Source organism: Equus caballus, chromosome 20, assembly GCF_041296265.1.
Source record: "Equus caballus isolate H_3958 breed thoroughbred chromosome 20, TB-T2T, whole genome shotgun sequence".
NCBI lineage: Eukaryota > Metazoa > Chordata > Mammalia > Perissodactyla > Equidae > Equus > Equus caballus.
This window is the reverse complement of record NC_091703.1, coordinates 37,358,325-37,378,220: the sequence shown is the minus strand read 5'-3', so window position 1 is coordinate 37,378,220 and position 19,896 is coordinate 37,358,325. Positions and strand designations below refer to the sequence as shown.

The 19,896-nt window shown below is 57.3% G+C and overlaps 1 protein-coding gene and 1 long non-coding RNA gene across 8 annotated transcripts in view; both read right to left on the bottom strand.

The window, feature by feature from the left end:
* Positions 1-13,004, bottom strand: part of ITPR3 (inositol 1,4,5-trisphosphate receptor type 3) — a 66,444-nt gene extending 53,440 nt beyond the window's left edge. For 2 of the 7 annotated variants that reach the window (XM_023624730.2, XM_023624731.2), the window contains exon 1: positions 12,860-12,996. In XM_023624730.2, coding sequence (XP_023480498.2) covers positions 12,860-12,975 — 116 coding nt within the window. In that variant the 5' untranslated portion in view covers positions 12,976-12,996. Of the gene's footprint in view, positions 1-11,913; positions 12,033-12,093; positions 12,588-12,859 lie in introns of those variants that run through there. The other 5 variants (XM_070244464.1, XM_023624733.2, XM_023624732.2 and 2 more) reach the window with 5 other exon arrangements.
* A 2,708-nt stretch (positions 13,005-15,712) lies between these two features.
* On the bottom strand, positions 15,713-17,934 carry LOC138919700 (uncharacterized). The gene is made up of 3 exons (XR_011430105.1): positions 17,746-17,934; positions 17,393-17,463; positions 15,713-16,840 (listed from the first exon to the last, which is right to left on the bottom strand). It is a non-coding gene; the product is annotated as an uncharacterized lncRNA (long non-coding RNA).
* Positions 17,935-19,896: the final 1,962 nt, after the last annotated feature.

Sequence of the window (19,896 nt, the reverse complement as noted above, 5' to 3'; positions counted from 1 at the left end):
CACATCTCCACTCGGATGTCCTCCACCTCCAACTCAGCATCTTCAAAACTGTGCTCCTGCTCTTCCACCTGAATGGCCTTTTTTTTTTTTTTCTTGAGGAAGATTAGCCCTGAGCTAACATCTGCTGCCAATCCTCCTCTTTTTGCTGAGGAAGACTGGCCCTGAGCTAACATGCATGCCCATCTTCCTCCACTTTATACGTGGGACACCTACCACAGCATGGCTTTTGCCAAGCGGTGCCATGTCCACACCCAGGATCCAAACCGGCGAACCCCGGGCCACCGAGAAGCGGAACGTGCGCACTTAACCTCTGCGCCACAGGGCCAGCCCCCTGAATGGCCTTCTCTTGAGGTCCTCCCAGCATCAGTCAATGGCAACTCCATCCTTCCAAGTGCCTGGGCCAAAAACCTTGGACCAATCCTGGGCTTCTCTTCTACTCGCCTCTCGCACCTAATCTGTGAGGCCTACCTTCAAGATAAGTGTGGAACGTGACCTCTTCTCATCACTGACACCACCCCCCGACCCCGTCCAGGTCCCTCCAGCACTCACCTGGATGTGAGGAACGGCTTCCTCTTTGGTCTCCCAATGTCCCCCCTCATCCCCACAGCCTGTTCCTCACACAGCAGCAAATCACCGCAATCTTCTGCTCAGAACCACCCATCTCAGAGTAAAAGCCAGGAACTCTCAATGGCCTAAAAGACCCCACATGATCCGCCCCCTCACCTCTCTGACCTCATCTCCTCCAGGGGCTCCTGCCCACTCTGCTCCAGCCACAGCCCTCCTCCAGGCTCTTCAAACCTTCCCGGCCCTTTGGCACTGGCTCTTCCCTCTGCCTGGAACCCTCTGTCCCCAGACACCCTCTCGGCTCCCTCCACCACCTCCCTCAGATCTTGGCTCATATGACCCATTCCCTGGACACCCTCCTTCCCATCCCTTTTAAAACAGTAAACTGCTCTTTCCCACATTCCTTGTCCTCCCCCCGCCTCACTGTTCTCCACAGCACATATCACCACCTGGCCTGCTAGACGTTTTACTTACTTATTTTGGTTAATCTCCCCCCACCTGGGATGGAAGACCCACAAGGCCAGGGATGTATCTGTTTTGCTTCCTGCTGTATCCCCAGCATCTAGACCACTGCCTGGTGCACAGCGGGCACAGAAGAAATACACATTGAGCAAATTAATTCATTTTCCTAGCTGCTGAGAAAAATATACGAAAAGCAAAAGATAAGGTCTCTGCTTCAGGGAGTTTAAAACCTCATTGGGAAGACAAGTCACACACTCAGAGGAGTTAATGATATAAGGAATATGCATTGCTGCCAACTGGTGGTACCGCTGCGGATTTTGTCCGAATTCAGGGTAGGGAGAGGTCAGAGCTGGGCCAATCAGGGCAGGTGTGAAAGAAGAGGCAGGAGCCCTGCAGAGTCGTGAATAATTCATAGAATTTCCTGTAAGACTCCAGTGAATCAGATGAGCTGGTTGTCTCTTCCCAAAGCTCAAGGGGAGGGGACACAGGACGGGTAAGTCTTGGGAGAGGAGGGAGAAAGCGTGGGTCAGGCCTGGGACCTGGCACTGCCGGGGGTGCTGGGCAGCCATAGGGCATCCCGGAAGTCGGTGCCGCTGAGGAGAGGCGGGGGTGGCCCCAACAGCCCCCATCTTGACCAGTACACAAGGCCTTGTGGAAGCCCCCTCCTCAGAGACTCCCTGTCTGAGGGAAAACCCATCCTCACCCCTGACCCCTCCTCACCTCCCCTGGGAAGACCCTCCTTGTCTGGGTCACATGTGCAGGAAAAAGACACGCAAATTCAGATGCCTGGCATGTTTTTCCTAATCCCCCCGGCACAAATATGCCTGGTCACGATGTGGATGTCCCTCTGTCCCCACCCACTCTGCCACAGCTTCTGAAGCCCTGATGTCTCCAACTCAGCCCCTCCCCAGTGCCCATGGGTCTACAAAGCAGCCACATTTTGGGAACGCAAGCCAAAGCCACTTAGAGAAGGGGAGGGATTGGTCAGGAGGGGAGCATGGCCACCAGGAGGAGAATTTCAAATAAGGTGGGGAAAGAAAACATCCCAGGCTTGCAGCCCAGAGGGGACAGGAATGGTCTGCATGAGGCACCAGAACGGAGAAGCAAGGCATTTTGCGGGTGGGAACAGCTGGGGGGCTGCCCGGAGGTATCAGGAACACACGGTCAGTAGATGCGGCTCTCTGGTTCCTCCTGGCTCCGGCATTCCACACCCTCCGAGCTCCAAGTGTGGGTACCCAGCTAGCAGAATCAACGTCACCTGGGAACACTGGGCTACATTCCGTACCCCTCCCCAAGAACCTCTAAGGGGTGGTGCCTTGCCCTCCTCATCTTTGTATTTCCCGTCTGGTGCTTACGGCAGCTCCCCACCTCGCCTGTAGGCAAAGAGGGCGGCCCTCGGCAGGATGTTTAGAGTCCCAAATGCCCCCAAACGCCCCCGCACACGCCTCCCCTCCATTCCTCCTGTGTATACTCATTAGGACTCAGGCATCCCACAAAGGTGCCAGCGGGCGGGAGGGCGTGGCAGGGGTGTCGCGTGAAGCCATTAACAGATTAGCAGGAAAGCCCTTATCAGATGGGCTACGGGGACACCTGAGCCCAGAGGGAGGCCCGAAGGCAGGGCCACTAGACAGGTAAGTTTTCACGGAGGGGAGCGTCACAGGTCGAGGCCGGCACTTCCGTTTCGGGCCTACCAGGGGGTGGGGGAGGACGGGGGAGGGGGCGGAGGAGGACGGGGGAGGGGGCGGCAGAGCAGGGCTGACCGAGCGTCCCGGCCCCGCCCCCGAGACCCCGCCCCGCGCGGAGGCTGAAGTGCACGCTCGGCTTCCCGGCCCCGCCCCCTATACCCCGCCCCCTGCCCCGCCCCCGCCGCCACCGAGCGAAACTGGCTGACCCACGTGCAGCCGTCGCCGCCTACAGAGGCCTCGCCCCTGCCTGCCTCCGACTGCGCGCCGCTGCCAGGACGCTGGGCCCTGGCCAGGCGCGCCGGGGGCGGCGGGAGGGCGGGGCGGCGTCCGGCCGCCTGCACCCGCGCTTCCCTCTCCTCCCCGGCTGCCCGCAGAGGGCGGCCCCGAGGACCCCTCCCCACCTGTTGCACCCATGTCCCGGGCCGCAGCCCCCCACCCTCCCTCGTGGCGGGGAACATCTGTGTTTATTAAACGCCGCGCACAGGTGCCCGGCTTCGAGTGCGCACCTGGCGCTGTAACCAGAGCCGAGCTCTCCAGGGAGAAGTGACCCCGTGGTTTCACCCCCCTCCGGAGCTCCTGCATCTCCGCCCGAGGTCCGGGGGCGGGCCTGCTCCCACCCTCCGCCAGGCCGCTGATCTCACCGTCGCCCTCCGCACCTTTGCACGCGCAGCAGCCCTCTCAGAGTCCCGCCGGCTCCAAGGCCGCGCTTAAGCTCCCGCAGAGTTCACTGCCCATTCCCCCAGGGGCATCGCCCCTCTAAAGGCTGGCTGCACCCCAGCCAAGATCACATTAGAAAAACCGACCCTCCAATGTGCAGAACACGTTTTAATTTATGAATCGTTTTTACATCCAATACCTCATTCCTTTCTTACCACAGTCCAGTGTGAGGTTCACTGACCAGAAGGGGCCACTTACGCAACCCAGGCCTCCAGCCGTTCAACGAAACCTTACTCCCAGTCTACTATGCAGCCGATAATGCACTGGGTGTGGTCCCCACCCTCAGGAAGCTGATGCCCACCATGCTGAGTGCCCTGAGGACAGAAGCCATGCCCTCTACCAGTGCATCCCCCCATACTCCCATCCTCCCTACCCCCACAGAGCTGAGGACAGTCCCTGCGGTGAGCCTGCCATCCACTGGGAGGCACGGGACCAGTTTGAGGCTGCACTGTTCCGGCCCAGGAGGGCATCAGCAGAGTGGGCAGGGATGGGGGTAAGGGGATGAGCCCTGTGGGTGGGGCTGCCCTGGACTCTGGAGAGGAGCTGGTTGACAACTCTGCTCTAGAAGGGAGTGGAGAAGGGCGCTGTCCCTGAAATGCCCTTGGGGTCTGCACCCCAGGACCTTGGTCTGAGGGAAGACGAGAAGGCAGATGCATCCAGGGCCCTGCCTAGGGTGGACTTTGAGATGCAGGTGGGAGCCACGGAAAAGGCAGTGGGGTGCATCAGTGCTGTCTGGAAAGATTAGATAAGGAGGAGGAAGAAGGGAGCCAGAAGTGGGACAGGGGACTATCAGAGGAGCCTGAATCAAAGCCTGCACCTACCAGCTTGGCCAGCTTCACAGCCATGGGAGGAGGAATCACACACTGGGGAGATGCCCCACGGACCCTAACAGCCCCTCCGCCATCCGGCTGTGGACCCGAGGTGTGGAGGGGAAACTGACTAGCTCAGGTCACACAACAAGTTAAAGGAACACCCAGTTCCAGACCCCAGGTCTCCTGACTCCCAGCCCAGGGCACTGGCCACCACCCCACAGATCCAGGCCAGACCCAAGGAAGGCCACTCCCAATGCAGGCTCTGTCAGACGCTGGGACTGGCTGGAGGTGGACGGTAGTCCCTCCAGACACCCAAAGTCAGACCCACCAGGTGGGAGTGGGGAGGAATGCTGGGAGAGGAACCCAGGGTCGCCTGGCTCATCAGAGAAAAGCAATTCACTTGTGCATCCCTGTAGAAACCTCCACTTACGTTACCTCTACTTCTCTCCCTTTACCGTGGACCCACCCTGTGCCACCCGAGGGGCCAGTGTATGGAATTTCAAACAAGCATGGCTCAGCCCTTCAGGGAGCTTAAATCTAGAAAGGACAGGAAGCCGCACACTCAGAGAACCCCAGAGTCTCTCCAGTGATGAATGGAGGTAGAAAAAGGATGGAATTTGGACCAACAGAAATAAAGGTCCCTGGCTAGTGTACGAGCCTGCAGGGTGCTCCCTCTGACCATGGGCCTGGGTTTCTGGCTCTCAGGATTGGGGGCTCCAGTGAGTCCTGGGGTCTCCACAGTGCTGCTGGGGGCAGGGGAAGACTGAGCTGTTAGGCCAAGGAGAAGAAGGATGGGGAGCAGGAGAGACAGGAAGGAATGCTGGGAAGAGACAGAGAAGTGGTACAGCCAGGGGCCACCCAGCCAGCCCCCGCCTCACACTTTGGCCTCGCTGGGCCCGGGCCTCTCCGGCTCTCCATAGCTGCCGGCTGGACCCAGCCTGTCCTACTTGACGTAGTAACTGAGGCTCTCGGAGCGTCAGCACAGCAGGCCCTGAGGTCCAGCCCGCCTGGCCCCAGGCCTGCAGAGCTCTCTGGGAAACGGCAGCAACAGCCCTGACGAATCCAGAAAGTGAGACGGTCTCCTCCATAACCAGCCCCGTCTCGTCTCGTCTGGAGCTCAGCATCACGGGGCAGGGGAAAGAAAGAGGTGGGGGCAGGGCACTGTTGGCACTGTTTTAGATCAAAGGCGACTTAAGAGGCATAAGAATCAAATGTAACACGTGGACCTTGACTGGATCCTGAATTAAAGAAACCAGTGTTTGGAGACAGACTGAGGACAACGGGGCACATGTGACTACGGGGCACATGTGACTACGGATGGGGCACTGGGTGCTATCAGGAAATTACTAATTGGCGTGATAACAGTACTGTGGTTCCACAGGAACGTACCCTTATTTCTCAGAGACGTACAATGAAGTACTGAGAGGTGAAACCACGCAATGGATGTAACTTACCAGAAAATACTTCAGCAAAAAATAGATGCAATAAATATGGCAAAATGTGAACAATTATTAAGTCTAAGGAGTGGGTATATGGGTGTTCTAGAAGGTTCTCTCTACTTTTCCTGCATTATATTTATGCCTCAGGCTGGTGCTGAGGGGCCAGAGTGACAGCAGAGGTAGAGGCCACAGCCAAGCAGGCTATGGAAGCTCTGCAGAGTCCACCTCCCGCAGCGACAGCAGCTCCAGGGCACCGACTCCATGCTCCCTCCCCTGACCTCTATCACCCATCACCCATTTCTTGATCTCACCCTGGAGAGGCCAGCTCACGGCTGGAGGGCCGAGTGAGTGATGGGAGAGGGATTTGCGAACCAAATGACGCACAGGTGTCTGCCCGGAGCACCTGCAGCTGCCCGGGCTGAGATTTGTGTTTGCGGCCTCTTCTGGCTCTGCCCACCTGCCAGCCAAAACATACCAGCTTTACACACCACTATGATCATTTTACTCACCCACTCAGTCCCCTGCAATGAGTCCCTCCTGCCCGTCTCCCCTGGTGGAAACCCCTCTGCAGCCCACACCCTGGGCTCACCGTGTAGTCCACGCCCAGCCTCATTTCTGCCCCCACGGTCCCTGGTGTGAAACACTCTGCAGCCTCCTCTCTGAGGACCCCCTATGTGACCACCAGGCAAGTCAGTTAGCCTCCCTAAGCCAAGGGTCCTCACTCCAGGAAACTGTGCCTGCAGGTGCAAATGCTGGGTACCACTGCCACTCCTGGATGACCAGTGTGACACCCTCAGGGGGCTCAGAGCTCCCATTCAGAGGCCTGTGATGAACTTACTGGAGATTTGGGCTCGGCTCTCCTCCCCTCCCCCCATGCCTCCTTCCCTCCCCTCTCACAGTCTCCACCTAGCGGGAAGAGCGCCCCCAGCTCCACATGGTAAAGTCTGGAGAGCAGGCCTGGGGGTGCACCACAGGGATTCCAGAGGCTCCCAGGGTAATCGAAACCCAGAAACCTCCCCCTGAGCTGAGAGCAGAAGGCTGGTGTAGCCCCACCCTAAAATCCAGGGCATGGCCCCACCCACCCCACAGCCCCACTGGGCCAAGTCGGGGAGGGGAGGGGACATGGGGTCAGGAATGTAGGGCAGGGCAGAGTGTGAGCAAGTGGCCACTGCAAGATTCTTTAAGGCCGAGGAGTTGGAGGCAGCCTGGGTCCCTGGAGTCCCACGGTGGGACACTGGGGTTGATTCTGTCCTCAGGCAACCCCCACACAGCCCCTCTCCCCACTTCACCCCTCGGATGACAGCCACCATGCCCAACCTTGGGGGTGTAGGCTGGTCTTACTCCCCCCACCTCCTAGGACGACACTCTCAAACTTATGACATGAAGTGGGCCAGACCTGCCGGGCCTAGGGTCCCCGTTTCTGCAGCCTCCACCCCCAGGGAGACATGCAGAGGTACAGACTGTGAGTTAAAAAGCTGTGGGGCCAGCCTGGTGGCGGAGGGGTTAAGTTTGTGTGCTCCGCGTTGGAGGCCCAGGGTTCCCAGGTTTGGCTCCGGCCCAGACCTAGCACCACGAGGTAAGCCACACTGTGGCAGTGTCCCACATACAAAATAGAGGAAGACTGGCACAGACGTTAGCTTGGGGACAATCGTCTTCACCAAAAACAAAAATAGCCATGCCTCCCCTTTGATCTCAGAACTCCACTTCTGGGAATTTATCCTGAGAGAATAAGCGGACAAGTGTTCGGGCATGTATGGACTAGGATGCTCAGTGTGGACTGTTTAGAACAGCAAAAATTTAGAAACAATCTAAATATCCCATATTAGAGTTGCTTAAATATACTAGAGCTGCTTAAATAAATTACGGGACATTACACCATGGGATGCTACGCAGCCGTCACAGTGGCGTGCTGGCATGGAAAATACAGTTTAATGTATCTCCCGAAAAGGACAGGATACAAAGTCCTTTCTGCAGTTTGCTATCGTCTTGTAAATGTCTATTTGTGTACATAAAAGGCTAGAAGGTCCGTATCCAGAATATGAATATAAGTCACAGTGGTATTCCAGATAATTCTTTATTTGAGTTTTTCACGTTTTCTCCATGGGGCATATATTATTTTTTAATTAAAAAAAATATGTATTTTCAAAAAAGGAGTTGCATGGATTAGCCTACCTGAGGCCAGGACCCTGCCTTGGGGCACAGGTCAGGGGTGAGTTCAACATCTCGTTCCAGTGAAATCACAGTCAAATGAAAGCCAAGGGCAGGTCTGAAGTCTACCCGGGAATGCAGTCTGCAATGGAGGGCCTGTGCCCCGTGCTCCTGAAATGACACGTGTCTCAGAGACTCAGGGCTCAAAGGCCCTTACAGACCATCCCTCCCAGCTCCCCACTGTACAGACTAGAACAGGCTGGCACCCTGTCTTGGTTACTACTGATTCCCCAGTGACTAGAAGAGTCCTGGCACAAAGCAAGTGCCCAATAAGTGTTTGTTGAATGACTTAATGAAGTCTGATGAAAGCTAAGAGATTAGCTTTCTGGAGCAAGAGGCAGGCAGACCCAACAGGTAGGCTCCTTCAGAGCCTGTCAGCCTGGGAGGGCTCTCAGATCAGGGATCCCCACCCCAGGTACACATTAAAATCACTGGGAGCTTTAAAAAAATCCAGCCCTCAAACCCAGCCCTAGAATGTTGACATTTCTAGGTTGGTCTCACCTGCGACTCCAGAGCTGGAATTTTTTTTTAAAGACTCCAGAGGGATCCTCAGGTACAAAGAGAGCACCTTAGAGGACACCCAGGCTGAAATAAACATTCTGAGAAGGCAAGGCCTCGCCAGAATCACCCAGCAAGTTAGTGATAGAGCAGGAGAGCCAGGTCGCTGGGGACCAGGCTTCCTCCATGTTCCCTGTCACATTTCCTGGGTCCCGACCTCCAGTGCCCACCCTCCTCGGGAAAGCAGATCAGGCTAGAAGGAGGACAGGGAACCCCAAGGGAACCCTACTTCCCATGATCACCCAGCCCTGGGGGATACAGGTCCAGGGGCCATGGGAGCCCCCAGAGGCCATGGGGGTGGGCAGAGCCACTTGGACAAATGCTAGGAGCTCAGCTTCAAGACCCATTCACCTGCACTCCCCAACTTACTCCCTGTGGCCTGGTGCCACCCCTCTGGCCACTCAAGAGATCTCCAAGGGACTGGATGTGAGACTCTGAGGGGTCCACCCTGCACGTTCACGGCCAGTTCCCCGCAGCCACTGGCCGGGAGCCACATTAGATCCTCCACCTTTCGCTGGCCCTGATCAGTCGCTCCAGCCCTGGCCTCTCCAGCCTCCCACTTAGGGCGAGGGCTGAGGCAGCGGCCCTGACTATGCTCTCCTGCCAAGAATGGGCGTGGGCCTGCTTTCCCTTCCCAGCTGAGGTCTCGACCTCCTCCAGGATCCACCTCTCAGACCCCTCCCGCCCTCCCAATCCAGAGTTAATGTACAATCTTCACCAGGAGCTCTAATTATCCAGGCGGCTCTAATTGGCCTCCTCCACACTGCCCTGCAGAGCCTGGCCGGAATCTGAAGGCTGCCCCAGACTCCCTCCTCCCCCAGTGCCCCCTTCCCACCTCCCAGCTGAACAACCCTCTGCCCACCAGGGCTGCCCTGTCTTCACCAAATTCATTTCATCCAGCCCTCACTGGGCACCTCTTAGTCACCAAGCATTGGGCTAACCTGGGAACTTAGTCAAATTGGCCTCCAGAGTTCACAGACAGGGACACCAAAAGCCAGGGTGAAGGCAAAAGGGGACCAGAGGGGACAAGGGAGCAGAGAAAGAATCACTTAGAGCAATGCTTCTCACACTTTAAGGCACCAAATCCCTGGGGATCAGCCTGCAGACTGATTCAGTAGGACCATCAGGGGTCTGAGACTCTATATTTCTAACAAGCTTCTGGCTGATGCTGGTGCTGCCGGACTGAGGACCACACTCTGAGTAGCCATCTAGGCTTACAGTGCCCAGAAATCATTCTTCCATTGACTCTAAGTTCCCAGAAGATAGGACGCACAGCTCCCTCATCCACCACCTCGTGCCCCATGCCCAGTACAGTGCCTGTGGACCTGCCGAGTAGATGAATGGTGTAATTAATTAGCTAATCCTGGCAAAGTGCCAGTGTTAGATGGACCTACAGAGAAACCTCCAACTAATTGTAAGACAACACAATTAACACCAGAGGGGAGTTTGTACAAAGCAGTGCAAACCACAGAGGAAAAAGGGTTAATTTTGCCAGGTTGCAGGGCGGGGTTGGGGGGGTCTCAAAAGAAGCCACTTGGCACCAGGTCAGATTTACCCAGGTGGAAACTGGCTGAAGGGGCAAAGGTAAAGAGATGGTGGGCGTGGGGGTAGGTACGTTCCAGGAACTGGGAGGAGTGTGGTGCACTTGGAGCTTCGGAGGGTGTGAAGGGGGATGTGAAAAAAACCGGAAAGTGAAGTTTGGGCCAGCACAGGCCAGTGCTAGAATGCCAGGTTGGGAGGGCGGGCGTCCACTGGTGGGAAGTGGGGAACTGTCGGAGGCGTCTGCATGGGGAACGGGCACCCGGGAGTAAAAGCCCTGGAGTGGAAGGGCTCTCAGAGGTCACTAGGTCCTGCCCCAGGATCAGAGTGGACTGGAAGAAGCCGCCTCCTGGGGAAGGAAGGGCCAAGGCGGGAGGGAGCTACATCGCGAAGCAACAGAGGGAATCCCTTCTCTGTGACGGATGAGGCCTGTGTGGAGAGCGGAATAAGATGTTTCCCTGATTCTGATAGATCTCACAGGAGCTTCAAAACCACCCACTGTGTGCTCAGCCCTGAGCCAGGCACTAAGCAACAGAGAAGATGGTCATTTCCCAAAAGCCCCCTTGCTGTTCAGACACTAGGAGGGAGCTTCCACCAACTGCCCCCAGGTCCCCCACACTCTCTCCTTCTCCCCTCAGCATTATCAGAGGTGTTTACTGTGGACCTACTATGTGCGGGCCCTGGCCTCAAGCAGCAGCCTGGCCAGAGGGACAGCCAGGGCTCTGGTCACTGCTCTCTGGGGCAGACCTGCACAGATGGCCCAGATGTGGCTCCACCCCCATCCTCTGGGGAACTGAGCAAGTAAAGTCAAATCTAATGGGGGAGAGGACAGGCGCGGGGTTCCACGTCTGTCTGGGGAGGAGAAGGAGCGGCCTGGAGGGCGCTGAGATAAGGAGAGCAGGGTATGTGGAATTGCCGTCAGGCTCCCCTGCTGGCAGGGCCCGCCCACCCGCCCTCCAACCCCCTGCTGGATTCCCTTTCCCACAGCTAAACTCCCAACAACCCAGCGAGACGCCAGGAGCCAAGTGACCCCACTTCCCAGGCAAATCCAGAGCCAGACCCCAGCTGAAGCGGCCAGGGCTGTCCTCCGAAGCCCCCAGAGAGGGGGCACCTTGTAGCTGGCTGGTGTCCAGATGAGCAGGGTCAGCAGAGGAGGGTGGGTTTCTCCTAAAGGGCAGCTGGGTGTGGTGGGAAGATGAGACAACACAGGTCCTCAGACTGAAATGGGACAAAGGTAGCAGGACATGCCCTCCGGCCAGGCTGCAGAGGTGGAGAAACCACTCTACTCCCTTCCCCCTTACCCACCTCCCCAGCCTCGAGACTCACCCAACTGCTCCTCTAAAGACAAACCTATTCTCTCTGCCTAATTCCTTTCGTGCCCTATGCCTGCTTCAGGCCTGGCCCTCCCCAGGGACTTGAATTGATTCCCTGCTTATCCAGCCCAGACCCTGGGGGGTGGCAGCCAGAATTAATTAATGTTTGTAAAGTGCCCGAGAGATCCTGGGACCAGGGACCCAGGGGCGCCAGATGAGTTGCGCAGGAAATTGACAGAGAGAGGCGGGGAGAAGGGAGGCAGCGCACCAGAACCTGGGACCCCTGGAAGGGGAGGGCTGAGAAGACACTCCTACCAGAGGGCGGCAGGACAAGAGAGAGCTAAGAGGAAAAAGTGCGACCCCTCAAAGGTGCGACAGCCGCAACTAGAGGACCCACCACCCACGGCTCCGTCCCACCCCCAGAGCCGGTCACGTCCAGACCCAGATGCCGTTCCCCAACTCAGGCCCCAGCCACCCACCTGCCCCCGCCCCGGGACCACCTGCGGAGGAAGTCTCGGCCTCTCCGCCCCCTCTGAAGAAAGGCGAGCGCGCAAGGCTGGAGGCTACGCGGAGCCCGGCGCCTCCTGCCAACTGCGGCAGGGCGCCCGACTCCTACCTGGGCAAACATTTCACTTCCTTTCTCTAAAAGAAGGAGGTTAGCCGTTCCCCCGCTCTTTGACGCTGGGGACATCCAGGTTCTCTGTTGAGGGAGGCGACGGCAGGACGCACGCAAGTGGCACCAAGGCCCACAGCGCCCCCTCCCCGCCTGCGCCCCACTTGAACTCGGCTCACTCACCCCAAAGTGCTGATGAAGCCATTGACGGAGCCCTCGGCGTATAGGGAGACGATGTCCCCGATGTGGAGAAAGCTAGACATCTCGCTCATGGCTACGGCCCTCCGGGGAGCCGGGGCGGTGGGGGCGCCCAGGGGCGCGCGGCCAGGCTCGGTGCGGAGAACGGAGATGACCCAGGGGGCAGGAAGGGGCGCGTCCCCTCCTCCGAGCAGAGCGCTCGGCGCGGCCGGGACGGGCTAGCGGCCACCCGAGCGGAAGGCGGCGCGGCGTGGCCCGGCAGCCGGTGGTGGCGTCCGAGTGAGGAGGTGCCCGCGGCTCCGCGCGCCCGCCGCCCGCCCGCCCGGCCCGCGCGTACCTGCAGCGTAGAAGGAGCAGGAAGTCTGGGGCCGCCACACACACATGCAAATCCCGCCCGGGAGGCGGGGAAGCCACACCCCGTCCCCCGCACCCCATCCGCGGCCCGCCCGCCGGCACCCATGTGCGCCGGCCCGCCCCCCGCGCCCTGCGCCCCTCGCGCGTCCTGGGCCGGGCCTCCCGGACACCCAGCGAGCCGCCTGCCCTGCACGACTCCAAGGAGTCTCGGGGCTCCGGCGGGCTCCCCGGGAAGGAGTTCCAGCTCCAGCGAGTCCTCAAACAGACCGTGCAACCACCATCTCTGGGAGGCCCAGCCCTCGGGGTTCCCCGGACTGTCTGCTCCTAGGCCCCCGGGTCGCCGAGAGCCGGGGCGGCGCCCGCGGAAGGGGGAGCCCAGCGCCCCCGCAGGCGCTACCTGAAGCCGCGCGCGGAGGACCCGGAGCGCCCTGGTGCGGCCGCCCTGCGGCCACCGCGCCGTCTCTGCGCCCAGCTGAGAGCCGTCTCATTCCTGCGGCGCAAATCGGGATTCATTTTTCTCTACGTGAAAAAGCCTTTTCATTGCACAATAGAAAGTGTTCGGGCTTGGAGGGGAAATGAAGCAATGGGGTGGGTTTTGTTTTTTTCTCTCCGCATTCCTGTGTACAAAGAGATCCAACTTCCGAATCAGTTCAGCCGCTCCTCTCCAGGAGTTGGCTCCAGAACTCTTGGCTCCTTCTGTCTTTCTTTTTAAAAAGGGAGGAGGGGGGCGGGGGAGAAAGCCACCTTCTCTAGTTAATAGCGCACCCGAGCGCCAACAATGACAAGGCTGGTGCCGGCCCTCTGGGAGGGACCCGCTGCAGTGTCGCCGCCAAGCTCTTGCTCACGAAGTCCTGCCCTCAGACTCACGTCCCCAGCTCGCCTACTTTCTGTTCTGTCCCCGGGCCCTCCGGTATTTTCTTCCTAGTGCTTTTATTTGAACTCCTGAGATCCAGTGCCCATGCCACCCCATTCGTTCACGTTTACTCCCTGCCCAACCCCCCCCCCCAACCCCCCAACCCCCACCCCCGCCCTGACTTCCTGGGGAGGCTTGTCCCTGGGAGAAAGGGAGGAGGGGACTCGTCTGAAGCAGGAGGAAGAGACCCAGGGAGGCAGCTAAGAACGAACAGACAGCGGCTGACCCACCGGCGGAGGGAAAGAAGAGCCCCTGGGTGTGTGGTTTTTCCCGCAAGACCCCCAGAACGGGGCAAGGGAACACAGCTCCAGGATTGCTGAGTTCAGGGTTTCACAGTTTTTTCACCAGACCCACAATAACAAATACATTTCACATCAGACCAGTCCACCCCTTATCTATATTTAAGGAAACAATAGTTTCAGAAAACAATACTTACCCTTATGACCTGTGATGCACTCTTCTGCTTTCTGTTCTATTTCAGTGTTTGTTTTGTTCTTTTAATACTGATTGTGACCCACTAAATTACTTTTTTTTTTTAATGTACCAGACGGATTGCAAAGTGCAGTTTGAAACACCTCATCCAGACCGCTCTGCCAAAAAGAGATGACCAAAGCCCAGAAAGGGAGCATCAAACCTCAAGGTCACACAGCAGGTTCATGGCAACTGCAGCAGGGAGCCCAGCCTTTGACTCCCAGCTGGGTGCTCTCCCCACTGCCCCATACTGCGCTGGAGCTGCAGCTGCCCATCCCTGGTGCCCCGCTGGGAAGGGCCAGCCCCTGGAACAGCTCATTTGCTCCCAGAAGTCAGGCCTCCGCTGACTTCCCCGTACAAGGGAAATATATGCATTCGTTCCATAAGCAGTTGACAGCCTACTACGTGCCTGGCCTCGGCTGGGCACCAGGCTCTGATTAAGCCGCCAGCCTCAGCCCATTTGCCTTTTCCCCTACCCCAGAAAGCAAGGAGGAAGGGGGATGTGCTGGAAACATGCTCTCCGGTGGAGGCACTCAGGCCTTGTGCCTTCCTTGCCCCAGCCACATCCAAGGGGCCATGTCCTTCAGCCTGAGATTCAAATAGATGGTTCCATAGCTCAGCCCAGGTCTCACAGCCAGGATGTGGGGGGCAGGCCTATCTCACCCAAAGCATTTGCCGCTGGTTCTCCCTCCACCCCCAGCCTGGGAATGCTCTGAGCCCCTGTCCCTCCACCAACCGGGAGGATTCAGAGTGGGGAGCACAACTCCCATCCACGGGAGAAGTCCTGGCAGGGATGCCATGGCCAGCCTCCTGCCACACGCACTGCTTCTAGGTATTTTTATGGAACCTGATGCCCATGTTGTGTTCCCAGAGGAGCCACTCCTGGGCCCTGGGCCCTCCTCATCTGCTTCTGCTAAATCAACTCCACCGTAAGCTCTTTTGTACACATGGGTTCTGAGTTAGAGTTTGTTCGAAGAAAGGTTCAGTTGGTTAAAAAAATTTAAGAAACAGATGCTACAGCTCCAGCGAGTCCGCTCCGCTGCTCCCCTCTTGAAACTGCCCTGTATCTCTTCATCACCACAGCATGAAGTCTACACACCTTAGCTCGGCGCACCAGAACCCTCTGTCCCTCCCCTCCCCACCCCTGCACCCTGGGCAGGCGCAAAGGTTGGTCCTCAAGGAGGAGCCACGCCGTGGACTGCGTGAGAGCGTGGGCTCTGGCTCTCGCAGGCCAGGGTTCCAGTCCCAGCCCTGCCACTGTCCAGTGGCAGCTCTCTCAGCCTCTGTTCCCATCTGTTACATAAGGAGGCCTCTGTTTCTTCATCTGTTAAATGGGGAGAGTATAGTACCAACACGTGTGGGAAGCGGGATAAAGCCATCAGCACAGCAGCCCCAGTGAGGCAGGACTGGGCGCCTTCATTCTCGTTTCCCCAGGACCTCATCCACTCCTGTCCCTATCCCTGGGCTCATGCGGTTGCCCTACACACTGCCCCCTTTCCATTTCCCTTGGGCAGAGTAAAGTGTCCTTCCCTGATGTACTGGAACACCAATCTTGGAAGTATTTTCATGAAATACTTTAAGAAATAATAATATTAAATAAAAATACATAGATTAAAATTATAGTGAGTGCCCTTTACCTTTCTTCCAGCTTTCTCAAATCTTAATATTTTGCAAAATTTGGTTCCAATGTATTTTTTTAAATTAAAAATTCAATTGAAGTTCCTTATGCCCTCCTTCCCCCCTCCATTCCCCTCCATTCCCCCCCCCTCCGCCCCCCGCACAGGTAAACACGCTCCTGATTTGGGTGGGAATCACTGCACGCCATTTTGATGCTTGTCCCACAGACAGATGTCTCCACACACAATGGATGATCGCATCCTGCAGGGTTTTACATTTTATAGAAATGGTGCCGCCCTGTGTGTGTTCTTTGATGCACGGAGCGGCAGGGTGACAGTCCACTTCCTGACCACATCACAATTTGTTTACGCATTTTGCTGACGACCATTAAAGCCCTAAGTTTTTGCTGTTACAACAACATTGAGGTAAACATTCTCGTCTCCTTGTGCACATGCATGAGTGTCTCTAGGGCAGCGTTGTTCAAACTATGCATTGAGACCTATGAATGGGTCAGGAAATCAATTTAGTGGGTGAAAATCAGCATTTTTTTTTTTAAAGATTGGCATCTGAGCTAAAATCTGTTGGCAATCTTTTTCTTCTTCTTCTCCTCCTCCTCCTCCTCTTCCCTTGTCCGCTCCTCCTCCTCCCCAAAGCCCCCCAATACGTAGATAGTTGTGTATTCCAGCTGTGAGTGCCTCTGGTTGTGCCATGTGGGACACCACCTCAGCATGGCCTGATGAATGGTATGTCCACGCCCAGGATCCAAACCGGCGAAACCCTGGGCCACTGAAGTGGAGCACGCGAACTTAACCACTCGGCAACGGGGCCAGCCCCGAAGATCAGCATTTTTAAAACTCAAAATTGCTTAGAAAATATCATCGTGCATCACCAGTCATCAGGGTGACTATTAGGGTGGAAGTTGTCCGTCATGGGTGTGGAGTGTGTGTATTCTGGATCCCAGAGCATGCTTATTGAGGATACATGTCAAAAAGTCTGAAAAACTCTAGAGCGAGAACTCAAAAAGTGGAATTGCTGCATCATAGGGAAGATGCTTGGTCAACTTCCTAGAACTGCCAAATTACTCTCCAAAGTGGCTGTTCTAACTCACCCTCTCGCCAGCCACGAGGAGTGTGCCTGCTGAACCACGCCCTCACCAACGCTGGGCACTGTCAGGCTTTTTCACATGGAATGTCTTGATCCCCCCACCACCGGAGAACATATCGTGGGCCATCTTGAATTGTAACCCTCTCTCTCCTTTTCGGCCTCCCCCAGCAGACTGTGAGCTCCTGGACGGAGGAGGCTGTGTGCACTTCTCTTTGGGTCTCCAGCCCAGGCCAGGCACATAGTAAGTGCTTAATAAATCTGCGTGGAATTCAACTGTCAAGGAGAAAGAGAGTGGGGAAAGTACATAAATTATACTGGGAGATAAAGGGAGACTGTGGGAGCCCCAGCTCAGGGTGCCAGGTGTCTGGGTCCCCCAGGTGGGAGGTGGGGAGCTTCCGGGGATGCTCTAAGCAGTTGGAAAGGAGAAGCGATGGGCCCCACCCCTCCTGAGTGGGACACTGTTAAGCTGGAGCCAAATTCAGGCCCAGGAAGGAGGCCACCACCGTCCCCATGGCCACTGGTCTGCCTGGTCCAGGCCCCAACCTCAGTGGCTGGGTGTTTCCCCGCACCCACCAGCCCCACCTCCCAAGGAGCCTTTCCCAGAGGGAAAACGGAATGGGAAGCTCTGCTCAGAAATCCCAAACTCTGGGTTCACAGGAAGCCAGTGACTGCAGGGGCCTCTAGGAGGGGGAACTGAGTGGCAGGGGCTGGATGGGGGAAATTACTTTTCACCATACCTCTTTTTAAAACTTTTGAATTTTGGACTATCCAGATATATAACCTATAACCAAAAATAGATTTAAAAAAAGATGTTCCAAGGCTCACCCCCAAGCTCCAAGCTCCAGCAGGAAGACCTCCTGGAAACCCGCCTCCTCTGCTCTCTATCCAACCCAGGCCTGAGGAGATGAGGAAAGAAGGGTGGTGATGCTCAGACCGTCCCCCTGGGCACAGAAGGGAATGCTGCATGTATGCGTGTGTGCGTGTGTGGGTGTGTGTGTGTGTGTGTGCATGGCAGGGAATAAGACTGAATTGTAGCATAGGGAGGGGCCACAGCTCTGAACCCTAAGCCTCCTCCACCCGTATGCCCCCCCTCCCCACCACTACAACTGCCTTCTGGAGACTTTCTCCCAGCTCTGCTGTGTGACTTGGCACAGGGTACAGACCTCTCTGGGTCTCACCTTCCTTCTTCTAAACAGCGTTGACATCACCTTGCCAGACTTCATCCTTGGCTCTGACTGTTCTTCAAGCTCTTTCTGGCCCTCCCCGGGAGGGGTAGGAGCAATCCCCTGCCCGTGCTCTCTGTGCCTTCTCAGGGTGTGGGGCCGATAACAGGGAGTTCCCAAGGGCTTCCTCTGCCCCTCGTTCCTGATAGGCAGCGGGGCCAGGAGGGGCGGGGCAGAGCCGGGCCAGAAGGGCTGACTCAGTGCAGCAGCCACCCAGCCTGGTCACCCGCCGTGGGTGGGGTGCCAGCCCAGGCCCGCTGGGGTTCCCAGAGAATTCCTTCCCCATGCCATAAGCTGCCCTGGGCGGGCACCCCAGCCCACAGCAACCACTTAGCCACAGCCAGGGCTGCCCGTCCCAGGAGCCCTCATGCACAGTCACACACAAACACTCTCACACTCACAACACTCTCGCGTGCACACACACTCTCCCTCATACACTCTCATCCTCACACTCACACCCACTCACCCTCCCGGAAGCCTGAGAGGAGACAGAACTTGCCAGCAGGTGAGGTGTGACCCCTCCCCAGGCACCTTTACGGACAGTGAAAAGCAGAATCCGGGAGCAGGACCCCTGCGGCCTGGCTCTGACCGCTCACCAGCTGTACAGAGAAGCTCTCTGTCCCAGGTTCTCTGGGCCTCAGTGTTCTCATGTGTAAAATGAGAATACAGAGCCGTGTTAGTAAGATCCTGGCAGGAAACTGGCAACACGTCCCCAGTGGGTGATTAAAGGGAGGTTAGTGAATAGATCGACTTGCAGACGGGTGGACAGGCGTAAGGGACCCAACGAGGGATGGCGCAGCACCCTGGAGCCAGCCACTGCAGAGAGCTGTTACCACCCTAGGCCTCAGAAGGAGCCGCTGGAACAAACACCCCGACCTCTCTCCCTTCCTGCCCTGCAGTCCCTCACCCGTGCCTGCCATTGGCTCAGAGGGCAAGGCAGCCTGGGTCAGCCAGGCCGTAGAGGCCGGCCTCCCGGGACACAGAGCAAGCACAGAAGAGTGGACGGCGGATCTGGGGGCGGTGAATGGAGACTGTCTAACATAAGTGACTACTTTGTAAAGCACTTAGCCCAGTCAGCACATGTTCTCTGTGATTGTCTCTGTTTGCATAGTCCTCAGAGTTCTCAACAACGAGAAGTGCTTGTAGATTTAAAGAAAGGACAATCTAATGGTGGAATTTTGTTTTAGAGGATGACCAAGGAGGGGACGTTGATGAGGCAGATTTTATTGAGATCTCCCCCAATGAGGCTTCGGAATCCCCTCCCCAGTCATCAGGTACTGAGTGCCTGTCACACCCACGGGCCCGGAGGAGGAAGTACAGGGGGCTAGGCTGGGCTGTGATCCCCCCACACTGAGTTCTGAGTCAGATTGGGGGAGTGGAGGTTACAGTGGAGGCTGTCTGATTACAGTTCCAGGACACTCTGTGAGGTCACCCCATCCTGATGTCTAGGTCAGGACCTTGGCAGGAGCCACCAAGAAGAAGGGAGGCCTCTGGGGATCCTGTCTCTACCACACTCAGAAAGGGGAGGCCGCACGGGCCTCTGTGAGTGTGCCCAGACCTCCACACCTCACCTGCCAACAAGGGAGGCAGGTTAGGAGCAGGGGGGACATCGGCCCTGTGATCCTGTTGGGAAAGGGGACTAGCAGGAAAAACCTCCCCGGGGCCAGGGCCAGGGCCAGGCAGGAGCAGCCTTTGTCTGGCAGGAGACCAACAGGATGACGTCAAGTCCACCTGGGCTGGGCCCTGGCCTCCAGCCACGCCACACACCCACCTTGGCAGGACGGAGGCCCCGCAAACTGGCCCTTGCCTGGGCTGCCCGGCCAAAGCTGGGAATGGCTGAAATATAGGGGTCCACCTGCCAAACAGGGCCTGCTCCTCTGCCAGGTTTGCCAGCCTCTGCTTCTGGATCATTCAGAAGGAAGAGGTTGTGCAGTGAGGGGTGTGCATGCCCTTCCGAGGGGGCAGGGAGGGGTCACAGCTGAGGCGCTCTGGAGGGGAGAGGGAGAGAAAGGCCTGCTGTTTGCCCAGGAGCTGAGCAGACACTGGGGCCCTTGTCTTGGGGCAGCGGGGGAGGCTGCTGGCCAGATGGAGAAAGGGGGGGGATTC